General features: G+C 35.7%; 1 protein-coding gene across 1 annotated transcript; it reads right to left on the bottom strand.

Annotated features, from left to right (window-relative positions):
• Positions 1-5,009: 5,009 nt before the first annotated feature.
• On the bottom strand, positions 5,010-9,421 carry LOC115987547 (acyl carrier protein 1, mitochondrial). Its single transcript, XM_031111120.1, has 2 exons — positions 9,163-9,421; positions 5,010-5,439 (listed from the first exon to the last, which is right to left on the bottom strand). Exons 1-2 carry the CDS (start codon positions 9,367-9,369, stop codon positions 5,263-5,265), a joined length of 384 nt encoding a protein of 127 aa, XP_030966980.1. The 5' UTR covers positions 9,370-9,421; the 3' UTR covers positions 5,010-5,262.
• Positions 9,422-24,153: the final 14,732 nt, after the last annotated feature.

The raw sequence follows: 24,153 nt of genomic DNA, 5'->3' as shown, positions 1-24,153 counted from the left end.
TGGAAACTTTGCTAGCCATTCATAATTTGCTACTTGCTACTCCTTGATCCAATCTCTCCCAAATCAACTCACCGCCTCTACACCCATGCTAAGTGAAATCCAACCCTGAGTAACCTAGATCTACAAACCCACAAGTGTCTAAAGTGTCTCAGAAAGCTTGCATGTGGTTATGAGCTCAAGGTGGTCCTCCCTGTTTATCTTGTACCTGCAACAATTCGTTAAAATCACATAAGCAACACCAAGGAAATTTCAATTTTGATCTCAACAATCGAAGCATATTCCAACCTTCACTTCTGCAGCCTATTTCGGGCTCACTATAAAACCCCGTCAATCTCCAAGCATTTTCTGAACCTCCATGAACAATCACATCTATATGGTATTTCGAAAAACTGTCCACCCAAACATTCTCACTAGCTTTCCACAAAAGTACCAATCCATCGCCTCTTCCATCGCTTGAGACAGTAAAGCACCCATCAAAATCTAAATTATCACATATGCGTTGCCTTTGAACCTTTGTCAACCAAGTTTCTAAGAAGAACACAATCCCGAGATCTTGTGCTCGAATAATATCACCAAGCTCATCAACTACACTACGGTTCCCAATCCCCTGGTAGTTCTATGCTGAGAGACTCATTGATATCGACAGGCTAGACTCTAGCCTTCATTGTTAGAACCTTCTCATCAGCCCCTCTTCTCTTCTTTCCCCCTACTGTGTCATCGAACTCCTCATCAACTTCTTGTTGAATCCTTTTTGCCAGCATTGTCACCTTTGCTTCTTTAGACAATCCCCCATTGTCCACCTCACTTGTACTACCCAGTTGATTGGATTGATTACTTACTACTCTAGCTCTTCCTTTTTTATTCAAAACCAACCCCATTAGTTCAGATAGAGGTACTGAATCTGAGTCGGGAACTTCCCTACGAGCCTACTTCATCTAGTTGGTAATGAGAGAGTTCAGGCCCAAGCCCCACATTCCTACCTCTCGTAACCTCAAATCTAGTAATCCCAACATCAATGTCCGCTAATTGCTCCTTAATGGTGGGGATGTGATTTTCTGTAGGCAGCAATGTATCCCCCATCATAGGCAATTCAAATCCCTGAATATCCGATAAAGCATCCTCAGAGTGCGGTTTAATATATCTTCCCATAACTTGGTTCACCTGGTCTACTACCCCATCTCCATCACCGATTTCTTCCCGTCAACTTTCTCCGGCAACAATAGGCTGGGCATTTATGGGCACCTCCAAACCTATTTCAGTCTCCTAAGTGGCTTCCCCGTTGGTCCGAACATCATCGTCACCTATGTTGCACCTCATCCCCATTATTGTCCTTATCAAAGCCAGGGACCCGTATCACCATTTTTCAAGATAGATTCGGCACGAAAGCCCTGAACCATAGGCCAAACTGCTTATCACCTTCTTTAAGAGTCCTACTTTTCAACCAAGTAGGACACTCCCTATCAGAGTGTGTAAGCTTCCCACACCAATAACATATATTAGGTAGCCTTTCATACTTGAAACTAATCCACCATTCGTGTCCATTGCACAGCGTTATTTTCCTTCCTCTACACATCGGCTTAGAGATATCAATCTCCACCCTAAATCGTTGAAAATTACATCCTTCCATCTCTGACCCACTCTCATCTATGGCACCCCACCAAGACAATATCCTTCGCCACACTCAAGCTTAGGCCAATGGGTTAATCATGCACTTGTACTCAAAGGTTGCCACATACAATTTGAAAAATAGTATAAATAATTTTTTACATTTTCAATTGGTATGATTTTTCTGCCAATGTTGATAGGAAAACTAACAACAGCTCTTTAATCTAATTTCCATATATATATATATATATATATATGTGTGTGTGTGTGTGTGTGTGTGTTTACACTTTCTAGGCTAGCTAGCTAACCTATTGACACTCTATTAATATCTACCAAACCTAATTGATGAACAAAGAGTATTACTAACGTTAAATTTCTGATTCTCCAAAAAGTTTAAATTATTAGAATATGGTAAATTTAATCATATAATTCTAATATCTCTTTTATGTGTGGGCTAATTACCCCAAAAGCTTAAACAACCAAGTCTATACAATCTGAAAGATATAGAAATAAGAACAATCATATTGCACACATAAATACTTAAAATTTGCTAGCAACTGAAATCACAATGAAAGAGAATAAAACCACAAAGACATAAGGCAGATTCAAGAGTAAAAGCATGAAAAATTACAAAGATAATTAAAATTACATTTTCATAATCCATGTGCCTCTCATAAAATCCTTTTTAGCATCAATTTTATTGTTGTCAAAAGCATTACCAATCTTCTTAATGTGGCATCTCAGTTCTTTTTGAAATTCTCTTCAAACCATTCCAATAAACACCATCCCAGATTAGTCATTTGATGACTAATCTTCACAAATTTTTTTAGGCATAATTCTTCGGCCTTTATAGCTTCCAGAAACATTGAATAATCTTGATGCCCAACTTTCTTGCAAAATTTAAAAGCCTTATAAACAAAATGTCCAAGGTCAAGTTCGGGCATGTTGATAGTTGACCTACTTCTAAAACTTAAAGCTCTCTTACATTTTTTAACCCTTTCTTCAAGGCAAGTAGAATAGCTTCCATCCACATTGTCAAGTTTGTAAGGCCCATAAAGCGTGATTGGAATGGAAGAGTGACTCAAAGATATAGAGATTGGATCATTACCTTGCACTTCAATTAGAATAAGACTAAGAATAGCTAGATCTAATATCACCAGCATAAGTTTAGTCATGAAATTCTTAGCCATTGGGTTTCTACAATTAGGACAGAAACCTTTGTGCCTTGTACACAATTCAATGACTAAAAATATTTGAAATAATGAACTTAATCTATAAATTAACTGAACCTTAAAATATTTTTGTTCAAATAAGTATTATTTAAGAACTAGGAATTTTAGACTTCAGGGGATTTTTACATTGGTTGGATTCTAGTTTAAATATTGTGTTTTAGTTAGGTCATCAGGATTCATAATATTTTTAATATGTTTTTTATTTTACTTTTTATAAAAATTAATCACATTCTATAAATATATATATATATATATATTAAGACTATAATTACTCTCAAATGAACACGTAAGGAGCTATGATCCAATAGGTACTATATATTTAATCAAGGCACTCATTTGAGAGGTTTTAAAGAATATATCGGTTCAAAAAAAATTATAAACAAGTTATATTATTGTATATAAAATTCAAATAGTCTTACTACTTGTAAATAAAAAGGCAACATATATAACTATACTTATATGCAGGATGATTAGAAAAACCAACCAAATTTGATTGGCGTTGTTTTAAAAATAATTGTCTAAAATAGCATTGTTTAAGAATTTTATTTTCACCATATTGAGGTTTTTTTTGGTCATTTAAAAATTTTGATTAGCTTATTGTTTAAGTATTGCCTTTTGGTTAGGTCAAAAGGTTCCATAATAGCTTTTATGTTAAAGTAAAAATAATTTCACAAAACTTAAATATACTCATAAGACTACTTTCAAATGAACATGTGGGAAGACTTGCTTCAATAGTCACGATATATTTGAGCAAAACACTCATTAAAAGGTTTTAAAAGAGCTTATTAGTTCAAAGATCATAATAAACAAGTCATATTTGTGTATATGGAATTTAAAATTTTAAACTATTCATTAGTTAGAAGACAACGTATATGATTATTTAAATATACTAAAATTATTATTCAAAGACATTTGCTTTGGTGAAGTAATCATATGGGAAAAGAAAGGGCTTTTTACAAATTATGATGTGACATTTAATTTGAAACTAGTAGAACATACAAAAATGATTTTGTTGAGATATATCATATATGACTTCAAATAGTAACTCTTTATCATTAGACCAAGACACCAATCGATTTTTGGTGTAGGTGAAGAATTGAATCTTAAATCTCTTATTCAATCATTAAAAATTTTACCAATTGAACTAACAATTAATTGAATAAATGCTTAAGGCGAAAAACTATATGGTATTAACGTTACCCTAAATGAAGTTTTTATTTTAGCCATGAGTTATTTAAAATTTATGAATTTTGATGGATAAAGATTATAAATTATCAATTTTCTTTTCTCAAAATAATGTCCTTTGATTACCTTTGTTTACCGATATGAGATTTGTAAACAACTTATAATGTAGTTTTTTAATAAAAGTTTATTAGACAATTACTTGGCAGCCTTAAGCAATAATCATCAAACTATAAATCATTTGCAATATAAACAATAAACTTTTGCGATTAACATTCTAAGTTAAGATTTATTCAAAAGTTCTACCAATCATTCAAAATTTCTCCTAAAATTAACAAATAATCCAGCTAATTGATGTGAATTTAAATTAGTGGGAGCCTACAAGTACAACAAAATTCAAGCAACAGAAAAGTATACTCTCCACAAATTCAATGATACATGCTCGCACCCCAACAAAATTCAAGCAACAGAAAAGTATACTCTCCACAAATTCAATGATACATGCTCGCACCCATACAGAATGAGCAAATGTACATCCATTCATACATATATAAACACACCAAATTTCATATGCAAATTCAGATTGCTTAACCAAATGGTCCCTATTTCATTTTCTTTCCTTCATGATCTCCACAATTTCAGTTGCCAGTGCCACCATTTGAAATTTGCCAATGACACATGCTCACAGCCTTACACAAGCAAATGTACAATTCATACGTACATTCGTAAATACATCTATATTCACACAAAACTTCACATGCACATTGATGCTCCATTGGATGATCCCTATTTATTTACTTTGGCCCCAAGCCATTAAAAAAAAAAAAAAAAAACCAAAATAGTAAAATACACCAAAATGTCAAAGTTCCTACACTACAGTCATAACATCTCAAATGCCGCAAGGAGAACAGTGGGGCTACCACCAGTTCTCCTCGGATCCTTCATTCACCAAAGTGTCTGTTCTGTGACACAAACATTTTAAACACATTTAATTGCACTGGACATTGCCATTCAGATATTCGTCGACAATAAAAAATAAACTGTTAATGTTTTTAAGTAGAAGCATCACAAAGCCATGTTCTGAAAAGGCCACTCTTTTTCAAACAGATTCAAATTATTTTCCACCAAAATTTGGGGATCACTTCTACAAATACCCAACTCAGTAGACAAAACAAAGGCTGATCAGATTACCGTTCAACATGTAATTCAATGAGAAAAAAGAGAAAAGACTGCCAATGTTAAGTTAACCAGCCATGGGATGGTTATAGATGTATTCAATTGCAAGATTACAGGAATCAATCTTATCGGCTTCTTTGTCTGGAATCTCCAGCTTGAACTCCTCTTCAAGAGCCATCACAATCTCCACATTGTCCAAGCTATCCAAGCCCAAATCCTTCTGGAAATGTACATCAGGAGTCACCTGCAGATGCAGGATAAACTGTAACCCCCCAATAATGCATTTGCTAAGATACGGTGACTGTAATTAGGAGACATGACAATGCTGTTCTCAGAAAGAACATAACTGTTGCAGATCAAGCAAACAAGATGCTAAACAGGGGATGAAAAATATTGCACAGAGAGAGTTAAGGAAGAAAAGGTAGCCAATAGCCTTGTGGTTCAGTATACATTGTTTAATCTCCTTTATAAGGATAACCAAGGTTTGAATCCCCCTCCCCCATTTTTTCTAACTAATGTGCAATTATTAAAATTTTTTTTTTTAAAAAAAAAAAAAAAAAAGGAAGGAAAGGAATCAAAATTAAGAAACAAAATAATAACAATTTTAGATGGATAGATGGGCAAATCATTTTATGTGATACAATCTTATTAAAAAAAAATGCCTGACAAAATCAGCTAGGCATCTTCTGACAGCCCCTGGATGGAACCAATCAGTCCCTTAGATTTTTTTTTTAGATAAGAAGAAGCTTTTGTTTTAAGCCATGCAAAATTAAGTGACAAACAAAATCCGGTAGAAAAAAAGGAAAACATGAAATAAAAAAATAAAAAATAAAAAGGGAGGGGGGGTTTTGGAGGTAGCTAAGGTGTGGGACAGGACAATGCTGGCTAAAATATCCTCTAAATTTAATCCCACTTAGCTGTAGCTTCAACAGTGATGCATCATGCTTTCTGGGACAGAATACAATGAAGTCTATGCTTAAAGCAACACGACCTTCAAGTTCAAAACCATGTTAGTGTGAAAATCTGGCTTCACAAAATTTAATATAAAAATTTTCACAATTGATGATGTAGGCAAGCCAAAATATTGTGGTTTACTTTACAAATTATATGGGCATAGAAGGCAGTACAGGATCAGGTGCTGAAGAATTGACAATTATTCTACCAAGCAGTTTTATTTAGTTATTTCGCTCCGTCTCTTATTGTTTTAAACTTTGTAAAGGAAAGAATTTCTAAGAGAATAAGATTAAAAAAATAAAAAATAAAAACAGAACAACCCATAACCAATATACAACTAATATTTGGGAAATACATGTATTTTTCTAGGAAATAACAATAGCTCTGCCTCTAACAAGTGTGTCAACAATGATTAGATGAAAAGCATCTTGCATAATGAGATGAGATAAGGCTTTACTTATGAAATAAAGCAACCCAAAAAAAGAGGGGGAAGAAAGGCCATCTGTAAAGAGTTCTTGTCAAATTAATTGAGGGGGCAAAGTAGCAGTAGGCTTAATGAGAGCCATGAAGCCAGGAAGAATGAAGTGCTGTTTGGGATTCTTTCAATTAACAATGGAATGCCCTTCCATATGCAGTGGTAAAGACACTTAAAAATAAATAAATAAATAAGCAATGGTAAAGATTTTTCAATCAAATGAGCAAAACGGGAGACAAAACTTGGCATAGCATGCCAAAAGAAAGAAACAGAGGAGAAAAAAGAGCAACCCTGCATCCAACATTCATGCAATACAATGCAAGGGGCAATGAGACCAAACCACCCAAATGCTAGCATGTGATGCACCCAACTATGATCTCAACCTGGCCACTCGTGGCTTCATGCCGTTCAAGATTTATGCTCATTTGTCTTTCCAGATGCCTTGAAAGGCTAGAATGATCTAGATCACACATATTCATAGCCTCCAAAATTTAAAAGATGCAAAGAGTAAGGGTGAGATGATTTTCATCGTTTTGTTACTCTTAAGGTGGGGGATGGCTCCTTCATTAAATTTGGGCATGATTGTTGGTGTGAGGAACTTCCTCTGAAAAATAGTCTCCCAAAATTGCACAGTATTGCTTGCAACAAGGATGCTTCAGTGGTTGACCTTTTATCTTTTTCAGAGTATAGTTACATTTGGAACATCAGTTTCTTGACTGGTTCAAGATTAACAGTTAGAGCCAGTTTCCACTTTTATGGACCTGATATATTCCAGCTCTTTTGAAATGGAATAGGGTGGCTAAATTATTATAGGGCATTACAACCCACTAATCCGCTATCTTTTCCATGGAAGCAATTGTGGACATCAAAAGTTCCTACCAAGGTTAGTTTCTTCATTTGGACTGCGTCATTGGGGGAAAATTTTATTGTTGATAATTGAGGAGGCAGCAAGTGGTTGTGGTAGATTGATGCTGTATGCGTAAGTGGAATGGGGAGGCTATTGATCACTTACTCCTACACTGCCCTACAGCTCGGGAGTTATGGAATATAGTGTGTTCACTATTTGAGGTACATTGGGTCATGCTGCATGGTGTTGTGGAGGTGGAGCTCCTAGCTAGCTGGCCCAATAATTTCAACAGACACAAAAGTTCAGTGATTTGGAGTATGATCCATCATTGCCTCATATGGGGTATTTGGAGGGAAAGGAATGCTACCTTCAAAGGGAATGGAAGATCGATTAATGATTTGAAGCTTTCTTTCTTTCAGACTCAGTTTGAGTGGGCAAATGCTTCGGGATTTTCTACTTTTGATTCTTAACATGATTTTTGTAGTTTCATTGCTAGTTAATTTAGATTTTCTACTGATTCTTTAGCACACTACCCGTGTGCCTTTTTCTTTTTTCTTTCATTTTATCTCTTCTTATATAACTCAATGAAGTTTTCTACTTATTAAAAAAAAAAAAAAAAAGATGCAAAGAGAACAGTGGCATATACCAATGAATTTTATATCTTCCCATAAAATCTCAATCAATTGCCCCAAAAATAACAAGAAATCAGAAAGTCGTACAGTAGTATATTTTTTGCTTACGCATTTGACAGTGCCATACAGGATACAAACCTTATGCAGACTCCAAAAAGAAAAACTGTAAACTCTCTCCGAAATTGGGCATTTTAGAATGCAAAACCATATGAAGCAACTCCTCCAATATGAAACCTATAACTTTACTAAAATGTTGGTCTGGTAAAATACTGACCTTGCATTTCTACATTGTATGGGATGTCAAACAGTTATGACACATCATTCCAAACAATAAAAAACGAATCAGTATACAAATATCATCCATTAAGCAAAATTTACTTCTACATTTGTTTAGGAAAAGACATTGACATTAAAACCTGAACCAAACACTTTTCCTTTTTTTTTCTCTCTCTTTTTTCTTCATTCCGTTTGTAATTAGCCACACAACACGAATTGGTTAGTTCAAACAAAAGAACAAAGGACACTCCCACTGGCTCCAAAAAAACTTGCTGAACAAACACATCTAGAAACTGATTTTGGCAAAGAAAACACAAGCTGAACAATCACCCAAAAAAAAAGATCCTTTTTTTTTAACATTTGTAAGCAGATCTTAGATAGATCAATATCCTCAAAGCAATTACAAACATATAACAGCCATCAAGCAATGCTACTTATGTTTGGTTACAAAGAAAATAAATAAAAATTTAAAAATTTATGTCTAAATTGTTGATCTAATATCTGTAAATCTGGCTCAGCTAAACCATAACAGTACTATTAGACTCAGTCAAGCAGCCATTTTCACTTCCTCACATTTTCTCAGCAACCAAACAGACACTTTTAGCAAAGGAATTAAGCTAATCGATATACGTTTTTCAGCTTGTTATACCAACAAAAAAAAAAAAAGTTTATTGATTTGAGGAGCAAAATCAGACACACAAAAAATTGCTTGGTCGCGAACCAAACAGGAATTTTCTCGAGAAAATGGAAGAGGGTAAGGGAGAGGGAAAATGAGGGGCTGACCTGTGAGGGATCGACTTTGGGGAAGCTCTTGATGACGGAGAGGACTCTTTCGATGACCTCGTCTTTGGAGAGATGATCGTCACCGTGCGATGAGAGGAACCGGAGGGAAGCACCGTACGAACCCCATGGCTGCGATTTCCGTCCGGCTAGGGTTAGGGTTTTGACTGGGACTCGTACGTGGCGAAGTATGGCTGCTCTCAATGCCATCTCTCTCTCTCGGTAGTAGTGAACTCACTCACTTGGATGAGAACTCTGAACCAGAGTAGTTAAAAAGAGTAACTTGGGAGCACGTGATACGCACGTGACACCTTTGTTTGTAAATTACAAACTACATCCTTAAAGTTTAGGAGTTTTTAGATTTTACACCCTGTAATTTCATAATTTGGATTTTATCCCCTGAAATTTGGGGATGTTTGGATTTTAAACCTTAACATTTCAAAACCTGTATTTTACTCCCTAAAGTTTCCCTCAAATTCTAAAACTTTAGAGTAAAAAATTCAAACATCCCTATACTCTAGGAAGTAAAATCCAAAAACCCTTAAAATTTAAGGGGTAAAATCTAAATCTGAGACATCAGGGTATAAATTCTAAACAATCCCAAACTTTAAGAGGTAAAATTCAAAATTTCAAATTTCAAAGTCTAAAATCCAAACACCTCTAGACTTTATAGGTGTGATTTGCAATTTATCCAATAAATAAATAACTTTGTTTCTAAATTACTATTTTTTTATATTAAAAAAATACATCTATTAGAAAACTTTGGTAAATTATCCATTGAAATTCAACATTGATGTTTGAGAAATACTACATACACAACACTTTCACAAGAAATCTTAAATGACAGGTTATTATAGATTATTATTGGTGAGACAAAAAAATAATTTCAGTAGTAGATTTAAATTAGAACTAATAACAACTAACCACCTATGATTTGTTATGAAAATGTTGTGGACGTAAGTACTTATTTTAATAATTTTCAGAAAATGAATTATTTTTTGAAAAGTATTTTCTATGTTTCAAATTTTGCATGCATTTGATATATTTACCATACATCACTACATCTATTTGTAAGTATCATTTAAAGATGCCAAAAAGGTCAAAACGTGACTGTGGGGCCAAAGAATTTGACAACCCCAGCCCACTTTATACTAAGCCCAAAGCCCATGCCGAGGAGGAAGAAATGGCCGAAGACGAACAAAGAAAGCCCAAATAACCTAGAAACATTGCTGAGGACGATCCTGTTCTCAACATCCCAAATCCTAGAACGAAAGAACGGCACGCCGTCAAAGGCAACCTCCCAGAGCTCCCCCAGAAAAAGGACAAGTACAGTAGGACATCTATGGGGGTATGGTGTAGGAGCGATTCAGGGAGAAACTATCACCTCCTCATTAAATGCACTTAACTAACGTTCTGGCCGCATTAATGAGGAAATGACCCTTGAGCAGTGCGGTCTTGGTCGCCGCAACTCACAGAGGGTTTTGGGAAGGTGGCTGATGTGATGAGCACTCGAGTAATGACCTGCATGATTAACAGATGGAGGGCCAAAATCGATTGTAAGAGGATATATAATGTGAGAGATCCTCCAAGAATGGGGGATGGGAAATTCGGAGAAAAAAGAAAGGAGAACACAGTAGCAATTGGCATGACCTTGGAAACCTTTACAACCTAGCACTGAAGAAAGAAGAAGAACACTAAGTCCCTCGGATGAAATGCTTGAGGACAGATTTTCATACTTTAATCCATGTCCTTGCTATTCAATCCATTCATAATCGTGTCTAGTTGTTGTAACCCTCACTAAAACCTAATTCTTAAACCCATTTTCTATAAATTTATTGTATTGGGCTAGTTGGGCTTAAGTCTACTTATCCAATAGAAGAAGTGTTCGAACCCAGTCCCTACAGTGACATTTTATTGGAATGTTATTTTTCATTTAAACTGACACTCTATTTATCTCTTTATCTTAGAATAGCAAAACTGAGTCTATTGAGATGTTATTTTTCATTTGGATTCAACTAAACCTTTTGTCAAGTTAAAGAAAATTACAAAAAATCAAGATCGTTTAGGATTGTTAGAATTGTATGATCCTAAACGATCATAGCGATCCTACTAAAGATCTTTGAAAGATCCAAATCGTTTTGGGTAGGTAAAATCATAAAATCGTAAGAGCGTATGATCCAAATCGGGATTTCAACAACCATGGCACTGCCTAAGCATGGTCGACAACTACAACCTGATTTGGTCTCTTGTTTAGAACCCACAATTTATTTTTTGTTTCTCATTTTCTTCCCATTTCTAGGTTATTTCTCATCTTGTTTTTTGGTTTTTTAATCAAAATGCATCAGGTGGTCAATGCTTGCTATTCTAACACATTCATCCATTACTATTAAACTGGTTTTTTTTTTTTTTTTTTTTTTTGGAAAATAAAAAATTAGGGGATATGAACGCCTTTGAATTTTTTTTTTTTTACTTGAATTTTGAAATAGAGATGGTAGAAGATTACTCCAACTTGTGGAATTGCTAAATTTTTAATTAGTAAATTCTATACAAATTTCCTATATTTATGTATACAAGTATACAATATTCACTAGAACTTTATTGTGGGATCCCTTAATGAGTAGTAAACAATTGAGCCGGTTCTACCATATAGGCAACCAAGACATTGGCCTAAGGCCCACAAATAAAAAAAATGTCCCATATCTTTAAATTAAAAAAACAAAAAAAACTAATATAATATAATATATTATATAAAAAAGAGAGGTGTTATGTCCAAAATATTTTTATAACATTTTCACAACAAATCATAGGTGGTTAGTTGTTATTGGTTCAAATTTGAACCTAACACTAAGATTAATTTTTTGCCCTAACAATAACAACCAGTAGCAATCTGTCATTTAGGATTTTTTATAAAAATGTTATGGATTTATCATTTCTCATAAAAAATTATAATCTCTTAAATGTTGTACATTGTTAATTTACTCCATTTGTGGATTCTCAAAAAAATTTACCCCATTTGCGATGTTGGCTGTAAAATTTTTTAATCTCCTAAGAAGATGAAAATACTCTTCCATTATCTCTAAAACAAAAGGCAAAAAAAAAAAAAAAACACACACACACACTTTCATTCCCATCAAAAAAAAAAAAAAAAAAAAAAAAAAAAAAAAAAAAAACACTTTCCATCTTGATTCTTGAAAAAATCATACCCTAATTTTTCCCTACTCTCCATTATTTCTAAGCTTTCTGTGAAAGCAAAAGAGTTGAATCTAAGGAAATCTCATCTAAACAGAAGAAAGTCACTGCAGAAGTTACTGCTACTACTCCAGAAACTACTGCTGCTATTGTAGAAACAGAGGATAAGAAGAAGAAAGATGTTACAAAGCAACAAAATGTTTAGTATTTTGTTGTAAACTACTTGTAGTTTATGAGCTAATTTATAGATAGTGGATTACAGCTATCAGTTTATTAGTTCTGAGATAGAGTTAGGAAAATACTGAAATACCATTAAAGATAAGAGTGAGAAACTACAGATATGTCATGAGCACACGCGTGCTCTAGAAAGCTAGGACATTCCTCTAGCCAAACTACATAGTTCTCAATCTCTTTAGCATACTGGGCTAACAAGTGAGCAGGGACATTTCCCTGTCTTTTCACATGAGAGAAAGCAAAGCTCCTAAAGCCGGATACAAGTTCCATTGTTCCATCTAGCACATTTTAAATGGAAGACGGCGCTCCCTCACCTCCCTGAAGAGCCATGCATACGATCAATGAGTCGCCTTCAAACTCCGCCTCCCTTATGCCTACGTCTCTTGCAAAAACACCCCGGCCTCCATAGCCTTTGCTTCAATCTCCATAGCCCCCAATGGTGCGTTCACTAACTTGCTTAAAGCTGCAACTACCTCCCCTTTTTCATCCCGAATCACCACTCCTATTCCTGCTTTTTCCAGTTTTCGAAAATTGCACTGTCTACATTTACCTTGTACCGTTCCGGATCAGGTGGCTTCCAAATTTTCGCTGGACCCACACTCGATTTATCTCCCTGTCTAATATCATTTGCAGTGCTGTATTCTTCCACTAGATGCAGAGCGGTTTTCAGAATCATTCTTCCCGGTTTGCCCGAGCCCCCCATCCTTCTCTCATTTCGGTCCTTCCATATTCCCCAGCAAATAGAGATGACCTTCTCCAGCAAGCCGGGATGCGTTACTTCATGATTTTGCAGGTTCTGAATAATATCCAAGAAGGACCATGATTGGTCAATGACAAATGGCAGAGCAAACTTGTTGGATTCCTGTACCTCACGTGCGTGCTTGCAAAACCATAGTAAGTGACAGGTTGTTTCCTCAAGTTGACCGCATAAGACACAAGTAGCATCCTTTGTGATTTTCCTTCGAATGAGATTGTCCTTGGTGGCTAGAATATTCCGGCCAGCTTTCCAAGCGAAATGCCGTTCTGAGGCAGAGTTAATTAGTTTTAGTACATGTATATTTATCTTTGTACACAAACAATAATGAATTGAATCATTTCAGTTTTTCCCAATTCAGATTTCATACTTTCTTTGTAGTTGCTCATCAATTGGTACGGTGTGGATTGCTCTCCTTTCATCTTAATCTCCACTTAAACTTTTATTGCCTCTCAGTTTCTCTTTGTTCTTGTTGCTCAACGAAAAACTTTCTCCGTTAATTTTTTATTCTCTGCTAAAGTAATGAATGAAAGTCAAAAGAATTTTATTCTATCTGGTCCTTTAATATCATACATTTATTTAGTTTTTAATTTTTTTTTCTTTTTAATATCCAAACCGAGCAGTTTTTACTAGTTATTTTACTCTTTTTTAGTCCTATACTCCTATCCTATGATCCTATCAGATCCTTTTCACATTACACACTATGTACACAGGACAATTTACTATAATCCGTCTTCTACCACATCATCTCTTATCAAGTATGAGTTATCAAATCTATTAAATTGGTACTTAAAAAAAAAAAAAAAAAATCTATTAAATTGGTCAACCAAAACGTGCTTGCATGACTATGTGTACCATTTTATCAGATCTAATAATTAGATTTTTACTTTCATTTTGCCTTTTTTTTTACATGTTTTTGTTTTAATTCAACTTTTAATGGTACAGAACGTGTATGGTAGATAGGCATTACAGGACCACCTGATTGAAGAGATAGCTTAGTGGTAGGAAGTTTTTATGTCTCATCACCTTGCAAGTTTGAAGTTGTGAGTTCAAGTAATGACAAACTTCATTATTGAGTTCAAGTAGTGGCAAGCTCCACTATTACTTAAGTGGTCCCACACCATTTCAAATTTGAGTTTAAGTGGGTCGGGACAATAACCACAGCACAGATTCCTTTTTCTATTTTTTTTTTTTTAAAAAGAAAAAAAGAAAAAGAAAGAGGATGGGTACTGCAGGGGTAATGCCCATCAACTTAAAAAAAGCTTTTGGGCCTTCGGCTGTTTTATAGGAATAGTTATGAAGGCTGCATTTGTAAATTTCAGCCTGAATTTCATATTAGCCCAAGTGAAAACCTAACTAGGCCATTGACTCGTTCAAATCAATATTTGAAACCCATCAAGGCTGCTGGTTTAGCTGGCTTTGTAACTTACCATTCTTTCAAAAGGCAACATTTTTCGAATTTCCAAGTAATGGCTTTTCATATGATATCTAAGGACAATTTGGCATTTTAAGCCTTAAAACCATTTGCATCAAAGAATGGTAAAGCCCACTATTGCAAAATTTTTTGCAATAGTGCTACAGTACAATTCTAAAGTTTAGAATTGTACTGTAGCACTATTCTAAAAAATATATACATATTTTATTATGTTGAACTCCCACTTTCAAGACTTTTAACTATCCTCCTCGTCTCTCTCTCTTTCTCCCTCTCCCTTTCCTCTCTCTGATTGTTGTTTGCTCCGATGGGTTCGATGGGTTTGTTCCGATGTGGGTGTGGTTTGCTCCGATCGGTGTATCATGGGTCAAGTGGTGGATCGACATGGTGGGCTGTGGGTTATGGTTTATGGGTTTTGGATTTGGGTTGATCTGGGCGCTTTTCTGGGTATTTTCTGAGTTGATCATGTGGCGTCGACGTTTTCTGGGTATTTTTTGGGTTGATCGGTGTATCATGGGTCAAGCTCCGATCGAAGTGGCTTCGACGTTTTTCTGGGTATTTTCTGGGTTGATCGGTGTATCATGGGTCAAGCTCCGATCGATGTGGCTTCGACGTTTTTCTGGGTTGATCATCGGCGTTTTTCTAGGATTTTCGATGGCCTGGGTTTCAAATCGGCGGCGTGGGTTTCTGATCAGTGGCTTGGGTTTGCTGATTGATGGCTTGGGTGGTGGGTCTGGTGGCTGTTTTTGGCTCCAACTGGTTTATGTGTGGCTCGGTGTGTGTGGCCGTTGCTAATCGATGTGTGTGGCTCTATTGATAGTTTGGTGGTTTGTGTTTATGTGTGTGGCTTTGTTGATGGTCTGTGTTTATGTGTATGGGTGGTGATGGGTTTGGATAGGTTGATTGGTGCATCATGGGTCTGTGTGTGTGTGTGGCTTTGTGTGTTGAACCAGTGCCAGAGGTTAAGGGAGAAAGAGAGGAAAAAAAAAAAATGAATGTTGGGAAAGCCCAAGAAAATGTGATTCAATCACAAAAAAACGGTTAGAAATAAATAATAAAGAAAGATTAAAAAATAATATTTTAATAAAAATAGAGTTTTTGGATGTAGGAAGTATTGTAAAATGGTATGGTATAAGTAATAAAGTGACTTTTTGAGATAGTAAAATAGGATAGGATAGCATTCTTTGATGCTAATGCTCTTACATATTAGCATTAGCATTCTTCAATGCTAATGCTATAACTATATATGTGAATTTGGTTTTTTCTTTTTTCTAAAACTTATTTAGGTTTTTTGTTGACTTTAATCTTTTAAACATTACCCTTTTTTCGTACAAATATATTTGGGTAAACTAAGTATTTGGTCTTTATCCTTTACAATATATTTTAAATTGGTCCTGAACCTTTCAATTATGTCGATTTGATCCCTAAACTTTCAGTGTTGTGTCAATTTAATCCATGTCGCTATTTCTTGGACAGAAATTGCTAACGTGACTAGTGGCTAAAAAAAAAAAAAAGTTTCCATTGATGTGGCAATAAAATAAATTTTATTTATTTATTTTGGTCGTTTGTCACATTAGTAATTTCCATCTAAAAGATAATTATAAGGACTAAATTGACACAGTACTAAAAGGTTAGAGACCAAATTGACACAATTGAAAGGTTAAAGACCAAATTGATATATAGTGTAAAGGACATAAACCAAATACCTAGTTTACCTAGTAATTTTAACCATTTTTAGCAAAATAAGAAAATTAGCAACTAATTCAATCTACATGCGCACTTTATATGCCTTTTGGCTTCTTGGAAATACAAGCAATACGAAAGTACCATATGTTCTTGACCTAGAGTCAAGGACTTTAGGAACATATTGGATCAAGGCGGCCTGAAGTTATTGCCTCCTTGATTCGACACTCTAATACTTATCGAATGCCATGAAAACAATGACTTGGAGGGATTGAGATAAAGGTTACTCTAGTAAGACAGACATTCAAAGATGAACTGACGCATTGATTCGTGCTTTAACTTGGTCTGGGGTAAGAAAGTTTTTTGGTAATAACTTAGCCTTGTAATACATGTTGTAATGTTTTATTAATAAACTATCCACCTAGCTTGAACACTTGCATATAAATAGGTCATTTTTTTGTCTCAAATAGGTTAGGGAGCTGAGTGGCACAAAGAAGAATATGTAAGAACCAATGATCAATCTTTTCCTGTCACCTTGGATTTGGGTTCATAACTACTGGAATCCTTATTCTGCCTCCACCATTATCTTTTGTGTACTTGCTTTACGTTCTTCTCTAAGCCATTCCTCATGGATTCATCTCATGATGGCAAATTGGCAATGCAACTACTTCTTGAATTTAGGTGAAGGGAATAAAGGACAACACTTTTAAGAATTGAGCCATGACTTGAATGACAAATAATCTTATATTTGTTAACCTTACCATGAAAAAGACTCCATACTTCGTAGCAAATATAGAGGATTATTTTCCAAGTAAAAAAACCTTCCATACGATACGAGTAAAACATGACTTGTATGCCCTCAGATTCATTGTTTGTTCTTATGCACAAACTAATTTTCATCTTTTTCATTCTTACATGATGAGAATAGCAATTGAATCATGAGTTTTTCCCTGCCTTGGTGTGTTAGAGATAGTGGCTTATATTCTGAATGAAAAGTACCACTGGTTTCAAGTTTAGAGGCCTTATGGACGAAGTGTACGGAGAGTAGCATAGCCACGAAATGTCATTGTAATTTCCCATTTGAGAAATTTCAATGTATGGGATTAAGATTTCTTTATAGGTACTATAAAGTTATTGTAAAACTCTTTATCTTCTAATAGTGAATTTTCTACTGCTCGCTTCCTTGGATATAAGTACTTTGCCGAACTATATAAATTTGTGCTATTTTTTTATTTACTAATATTGCTAAGGTATAAGATCTTCAAAATAATTGCTGATAGGTTGGCCTAGAGTATCACAATTCCTTCCCTATAATTAGTTTTTTTTTTTTTTTTTTGGGATAAAATACAATTAGATTATTTGTGCCGCTGTAAAATCAAATGTGAAGAAACAACAGTATACATCAAAAGCACACAGAAGATATTGCCACCTTTTTTTTTTTTTTTGATGAACAAGAAATTTTATTCACAAAACATAAAGAGCTACAAAGAGGAAACAAGAGCCTCTTCCGTAATGATAAGCTCAAAACAGGAAGGGCCACAACCTACATCGAAAGAACCAAAAACATTATTCACAAATGACCACTTAGCTAGAGAATGAGCTGCTTTATTTGCCCCCCTAGGGATCCAGGCGACATGACAGCCAGGAACAAGTGACGTCAAGTTGAGAATTTCATTGCATATACCTCTAATTCTCCAGGGGAACTTGATTACTAGAAGAAGCTAGAGCGTCTACACAATCTTTGGAGTCACTCTCCACAATCATGGTAGCTATATCAATACTTTTAGCTAAACTTAAAGCCCATTTAATGGCTTCTGCTTCTGCCTGAAGAGGGAGGTTGGAATATACTCTCTTAGCACAAGCAAAAACCACTTCACCTCTCCAATCTCTAGCAACCGCTGCAATGGATGATTTATCATCTTTGAAAGCAGCATCAACATTTATCTTGATTGAATCTTTGGGTGGTTTCTTCCACCTTTGAACTGGTTTCGGTAATTGGAAGCCCGAATGGGTTGCTATGGCCATTTTGTGCTCACCTATGGACTTATCAACTTTCTGGCATAGCTCAATTGGATTAGTTTCTTTGCCTTCAAAGATAGCTTGGTTTCTAGCCCTCCAAATGGCTTCGCAAATAACAGCCCCAAACAATAAGAATTCACCCCTTTTAACTCCCACAATATTAACTTCAGCGGGAGGATTAAGGAAGACCCCAATAAGATGAGAAGGAGAGTTTAAGTTCAGATTTTCTAACCTTAGTCCCCACTGGGAATTAAACCACATAGCTCTTGTAAAGGGGCAAGAGATAAAGAGATGGAGGCTAAATTCTTCAGCATCCTTGCAAAGAGGGCAAAGGACATCATCTAAATCATAGAATCTGGCTAAACAATCTTTAGTAGGTAAGCAATTTGCCGCAATACGCCACAGGTGCATTTTGAGCCTTTCATGGATTTTTGACTTCCAAATGAGGTCGCGAATTGTGTCTTGATTTATGGGAGGGCTAATGTTTCTACTTAACCAATAAGCAGACTTAACCGAAAACTCCCCTGAGTTATTGGAGATCCACATCCAACAAACTTTTGGAGCAAGCCGTGAGAGGGGGATTTTTTGGATGAGTTGGGATGTAGTCTCATCAAAAGTATTTCTTATTTTGGTAAGATCCCAGCCTTCTTGGTTGACTAGTTGTGAAACAATAAGTGCCATTTCTGGACAGGTCCCCTCCCTTGGACTCTGAATGAAATTAGGAAGATCTGGAATCCAAGGGTCCTCCCATATTCTGACTGTGTTTCCATTTCCTATCAACATGCAAGCACTTCGAGCTAGTAGAGATTTCGTGCCTTCTAAGCTTCTCCAAATCTTGGAGGGAGACCCCACAATCTTATGGTTTAGCCAGTTGCCTCTAACTTTGTATTTTGCTCTAAGCACTTTTACACACAAACAATCTTTCTCTAAAAGAATCCACCAGGCTAACTTGGAAAGTAGATTGAAGTCCCAGAATTTTCTATAACCCAAGCCTCCTTCCTTTAGAGGCCAACATAAAGACGCCCAAGCAATGGGTGTCAGGAACAAGCTAGAATTAGATTTTGGTTCCACCAGAACCGTCTAACAACAGCATCCAGGCGCTTGTAAAGTTCTCTAGGAAATTGAATGGCTGTCATTGAATAGGCTGGAATGGCTTGTGCAACTGATTTGATGAGGGTTGCTCTACCTTGCCAGGATAAGTTTTTGCTCTTCCAACCCGAGAGTTTATTTTCTAACTTCTCTTTGATTGGGTTTGATCCCTGGATCTACTTGCCGAGAAGAAAAGAGGCACACCCAAGTATTTTGAGTTTGAGGGAAGTTTGCTTATATCCTAGCAGCTTTTAATTTGATTTAAAAATTGTTGGCTGACTCCCTTGGAAGGAAAAACCCTAGACTTTTCCACACTAATGACCTGTCCCGACTAGTAACAATATTTCTCCAAACAATTTTTTAGAACATTAAGCTCAGACATTTTAGCTTTACAGAATAGCATTAAATCATCAGCATAACAAAGTTTGGAAATAGAAGGGGCATTACTTGAGACTTTAACAGCAGACAGCCGCCCAAGAGAGATTTCTCTGTTAATTAGCCTCATTAGCACTTCACTACCCAAGATGAAAAGATATGGGGATATGGGATCCCCCTGTCTGATCCCCCATGATGGTAAAAAGCTTGGGCATTGGCCACCATTGAGCAGAATTGAGAATTGGACAGTAGAGAGGCATTGATGAATCAAACTTGTGAATTTAGCACTAAACCCAAATGCTTTAAGCACAATGATTAAAAAGTTCCATTCCAAACGGTCACACACTTTTTGAAAATATAGCTTGACCCCCAAAAAACCTTTCTTTTTTTGTGTTTTTTTAAAACTATGCACAACTTCTTGAGCAAGAGCCATATTTTCTGTTATCCAGCATTTTGGCACAAAAGCTACTTGAGCTGGATCCACCATTTTTTATAGGAGGGGTCTTAGCCTGTTAACAATGATCTTGGAAATCACCTTATAGCACACATTGCATAGACTAATAGGCCGAAATTGGTTAAAATTACATGCTCCCTTTTTCTTTGGAATTAGAGAGATGAAGGTCTAGTTAAACTCTTTAAGCAACCTACCATCTCTGAAAAAACTTTGAGGGGCTAACACAATTTAATCCCCTACTGTCTCCCAATAGTGTTTGTAGAAAATCGCTGGAAAACCATCTGGCCTCGGGGCTTTGAGAGACTTCATCTCAAATATAACTTTCTGTATTTCATCTCTCGTTGGCACCTTGCATAGTTCTTCGTTTTCAATATTTGAGATACGTGGCTCTATTAAGTTTTCCAAATTTTCCAGAATATTAGGAGAACTAGTTTGATAAAGAGCCTTAAAGTTCTCAATAAAATACTTTTGAATGTCTTCCCCATCATTTATCCAAGATCCATCCTCCAATTTGATTTCTTGAATACAATTTCTCCTTCTTCTGATCAAAGTTGAGAGATGGAAGAAACGAGTATTTCGATCACCCTCTCTTGTCCAAATCTCTCTAGATTTTTGTTTCCATTTTAGATCCTCTCTTGCCAACCATTCATCCAATTCTAAACTCAACAAAGCTTCAAGCTCCAAATTTTCTTTTGTGGCCTCTAAACTTTGAATTTGCGCTATCTTCTGCACCAGCTCTTTAATTTTCTCTCTTAAACTTCCAAAACAACTCTTATTCCATCTTTTAAGATCTCTCCTAGTTGCATCCAGTTTTTTGGCCAGTTTAAGACTTTGAGGGCCGTTTACTCTCGTTTGCCAAGCACTTTCTATTACTTCTTTACTTGATTCATCCCTAGTCCACATAGCCTCAAAATGAAAAGGCTTAACAAGATATGTGTTCTCCATATGGGTATCTAAGAGGATTGGGTTGTGATCGAAATTCGCATTGACAAGATGCCAAATGCCTGCTTTAGGGAAGAGAGTCTGCCATTCTTGATCACATAAACACTGATCTAACCTTTGCCTAATATTTTCGAGACCTTCACGTCTATTGGACAAGGTAAAGGACGGACCAATAAAATCTAGATCAATGGCACCCATATTATTTATAAAATCCCTGAGACTGTTAACTGAGCTTTCCCCTACATGCCGTCCTCCTTTTTTCTCCTTTGAGCCCTTGATGCTATTGAAGTCACTCATTACTACCCAGGGCCCTGAAAAAGATTTTGCCAAGTCTTCAACCTTTGCCCAAAATTTTTTCCTTTTGGCTCTCCTAGGAGGGCCATATACACAAAACAACATCCATGGAGATCTTTCTGGATCAGAATAGATTAGTGAAGCAATTACATTGCTGTCTGAATAGACTATCTCCAAATCAACACCCATTCTCCAAAACAAAGCTAAACCCCCAGCCCGTCCATTGGCTTCCACATAAAAACAGTTAGAGAAGTTTAAACGGGTTTTTGAAATGGTTTCTTTTAGTTAAGTTCTATCTTAAAATGATTATTAAATGACACTTCAATTCCTCTGCTAGATTTATGGTTACCTCTTACATTATTCATTGTGAACGGTAGTAGAATTAGTTGAGTTAGAAGTGAAGCCAGCTAGAAAGACAAAAATATAAAAGTTTTCCACTGGCAAAAAGTGAGGGGAAAAAATGACGGTTTTATGCTAACTTTGAGCTCTACATTTACTGCAATTATGCTCTAGAATGTCTTGATATGTATGCATGTTTAATTTTTGCTCTTACATTTTTTATATCCTTGCTTGACCAAATTGAGGTCTACCTTAATTCCTACATTGTTAACTCTTAACTACTATTGGCAAATGACATACATACACAATTTACAAAGTTGGTACTGGAGAATATCTTGTTCATTTACATGGATGCTTAGGAGATCACTTACAGTTCAAAGTTCCCAATGGATATTTTTTCAATGTTAGTTATGCTTATTGTGGTTAATGTCTGGTGCATTATTTTGTGCTTATGACCTGGGCATCTTGTGAATGGTTGGACAGGCAAGTTTCTATAGAGGAAGGAGAAGCCAAATCTCGTGACTTGAATGTTATGTTTATTGAAACCAGTGCCAAGGCCGGCTTTAATATTAAGGTAAGCAATTAATTTCCTCCACTTTGGATAGCTACTCTATATAAATGTTAATGGCTTGATGCAAGAAATCAAATAAACATGATTTTGGTTTGGTGCACTTCAAACACTGCAGACTTCATTTTTGGAAAGAAACAGGTTTTAGTGAATTATGCTATCGATCTGACCGTCAAAGGTTCTGCTATTTTGCTCTTTCAAACTGTGAAATTCATTTGTTGGTCTCTTTTCAATAAGGAAAATATTCTAGATAAAGTTCATACATACTCGATGGTTACAGCAGCTGTTTCATGCTTTAGCCAAATTTCAGGTCTCCTAAAATATTTCATGCCTGACCAATCATTTATGTTATAATCTAATTAACACAATGACAGCATATGATTATTTCTTTCCCAAAAAATAAATAAATAAATAAATAAAACCCTCTTATGTAAGCTTCTTTCTTGTTATCAGGCACTGTTTCAGAAGATTGCAGCCGCCTTACCTGGAATGGAAACACTTTCCTCGACCAAGCAAGAAGACATGGTTGATGTCAATCTTAAGTCTAGCAATGCAGCTGCAATGCAGTCCCAACCACAGTCAGGAGGATGTGCATGTTGATACATGCTATGGACCTATGATCCAACTTCTTTGCCCCATCCATAATGTCTTCTGAATCATATCATGTGTCTGTAAAGTCCTCGTTATCCCCTTTTTGTAACTTTGTACCTATTTTTGGTTGCTAAAGGATTTACAATTTGGCAAATTTTTTGAAAATACGCATTTTCAGTGAACTAAAATACAAACTCTTATTCTAAAAGTGATTATATGCAATATAATGTTTGGGTCTACCCTTTATTTTGAAAGAATCTTTATGTTATGTTAGGTATGTGTTAAAAAGGTGACTTTTCAGCTCCAATTTACAATTCTGTCACCTGTGAGACTGATCTCCCCTCCCCTTTATTTGGTCACCCCATAAATTGAATTCTTCCCTATATATGTATAAAAGATGAGGGAATTGCACACATCCGAAAATTAGTTAGGACTTGGGACAATAAAAAAAGACCATTTTTCCCTGTTTACATGATTCGCCTTCTAGTTCTTGAGCATAGTCCTTCCTCGCCCAAAAGTCACAACCGTTAAGTTCATGTGACTATTTCACTTGAGGAGCTTGTAACATTGTTGATTACCCATTCACCCTTCCAAGGCTTAAAGTTTTAGCTATCGTCATCCCTCTAGTTGCACTGATTGTCCTATGCACAGGATGTATGCATTCTCACTCTCATAATGTTTAATGTACAGATTCCAAAGCTATATGAGATACACACGTGGTGAGGAAGAGAATGTATACATTAGATGCATGAAATGGTTTCTTTTAGTTAAGTTCTATCTTAAAATTGACTATTGGAGAGAATAAGAGACATATGTTGTGCCAAAAAAATTCATGATGAGCTCATAAAATACCTTATGCCCTTCACTGGCATGATAGGAAGTTAAAAAAAAAAAATTGTGAGGTTCCTGTAAGGTTATAATAGCTTTTACAATTTTTACCAAAGGCTCTAGGATAGTGGATACTCATCCCTCTAATGATGACTAGAAGATAAGAGTTAGACATAGACTTCAATAATAAAAGTGCTTGAAAT

The sequence above is a fragment of the Quercus lobata genome, chromosome 4, assembly GCF_001633185.2.
Source record: "Quercus lobata isolate SW786 chromosome 4, ValleyOak3.0 Primary Assembly, whole genome shotgun sequence".
Taxonomy (NCBI): Eukaryota; Viridiplantae; Streptophyta; class Magnoliopsida; order Fagales; family Fagaceae; genus Quercus; species Quercus lobata.
Note: the sequence above shows the minus strand (reverse complement) of the source record. Positions and strands in the feature narration are given on the sequence as shown.

Bases quoted from the DNA above. Each gene is read 5' to 3' on its own strand.
- LOC115987547 (XM_031111120.1), bottom strand. From the start codon at position 9,369: ATGGCATTGAGAGCAGCCATACTTCGCCACGTACGAGTCCCAGTCAAA. The intron at 5,440-9,162 runs GTCAGCCCCTCA...CTGCATCTGCAG, and splicing joins CCAAAGTCGATCCCTCACAG to GTGACTCCTGATGTACATTT.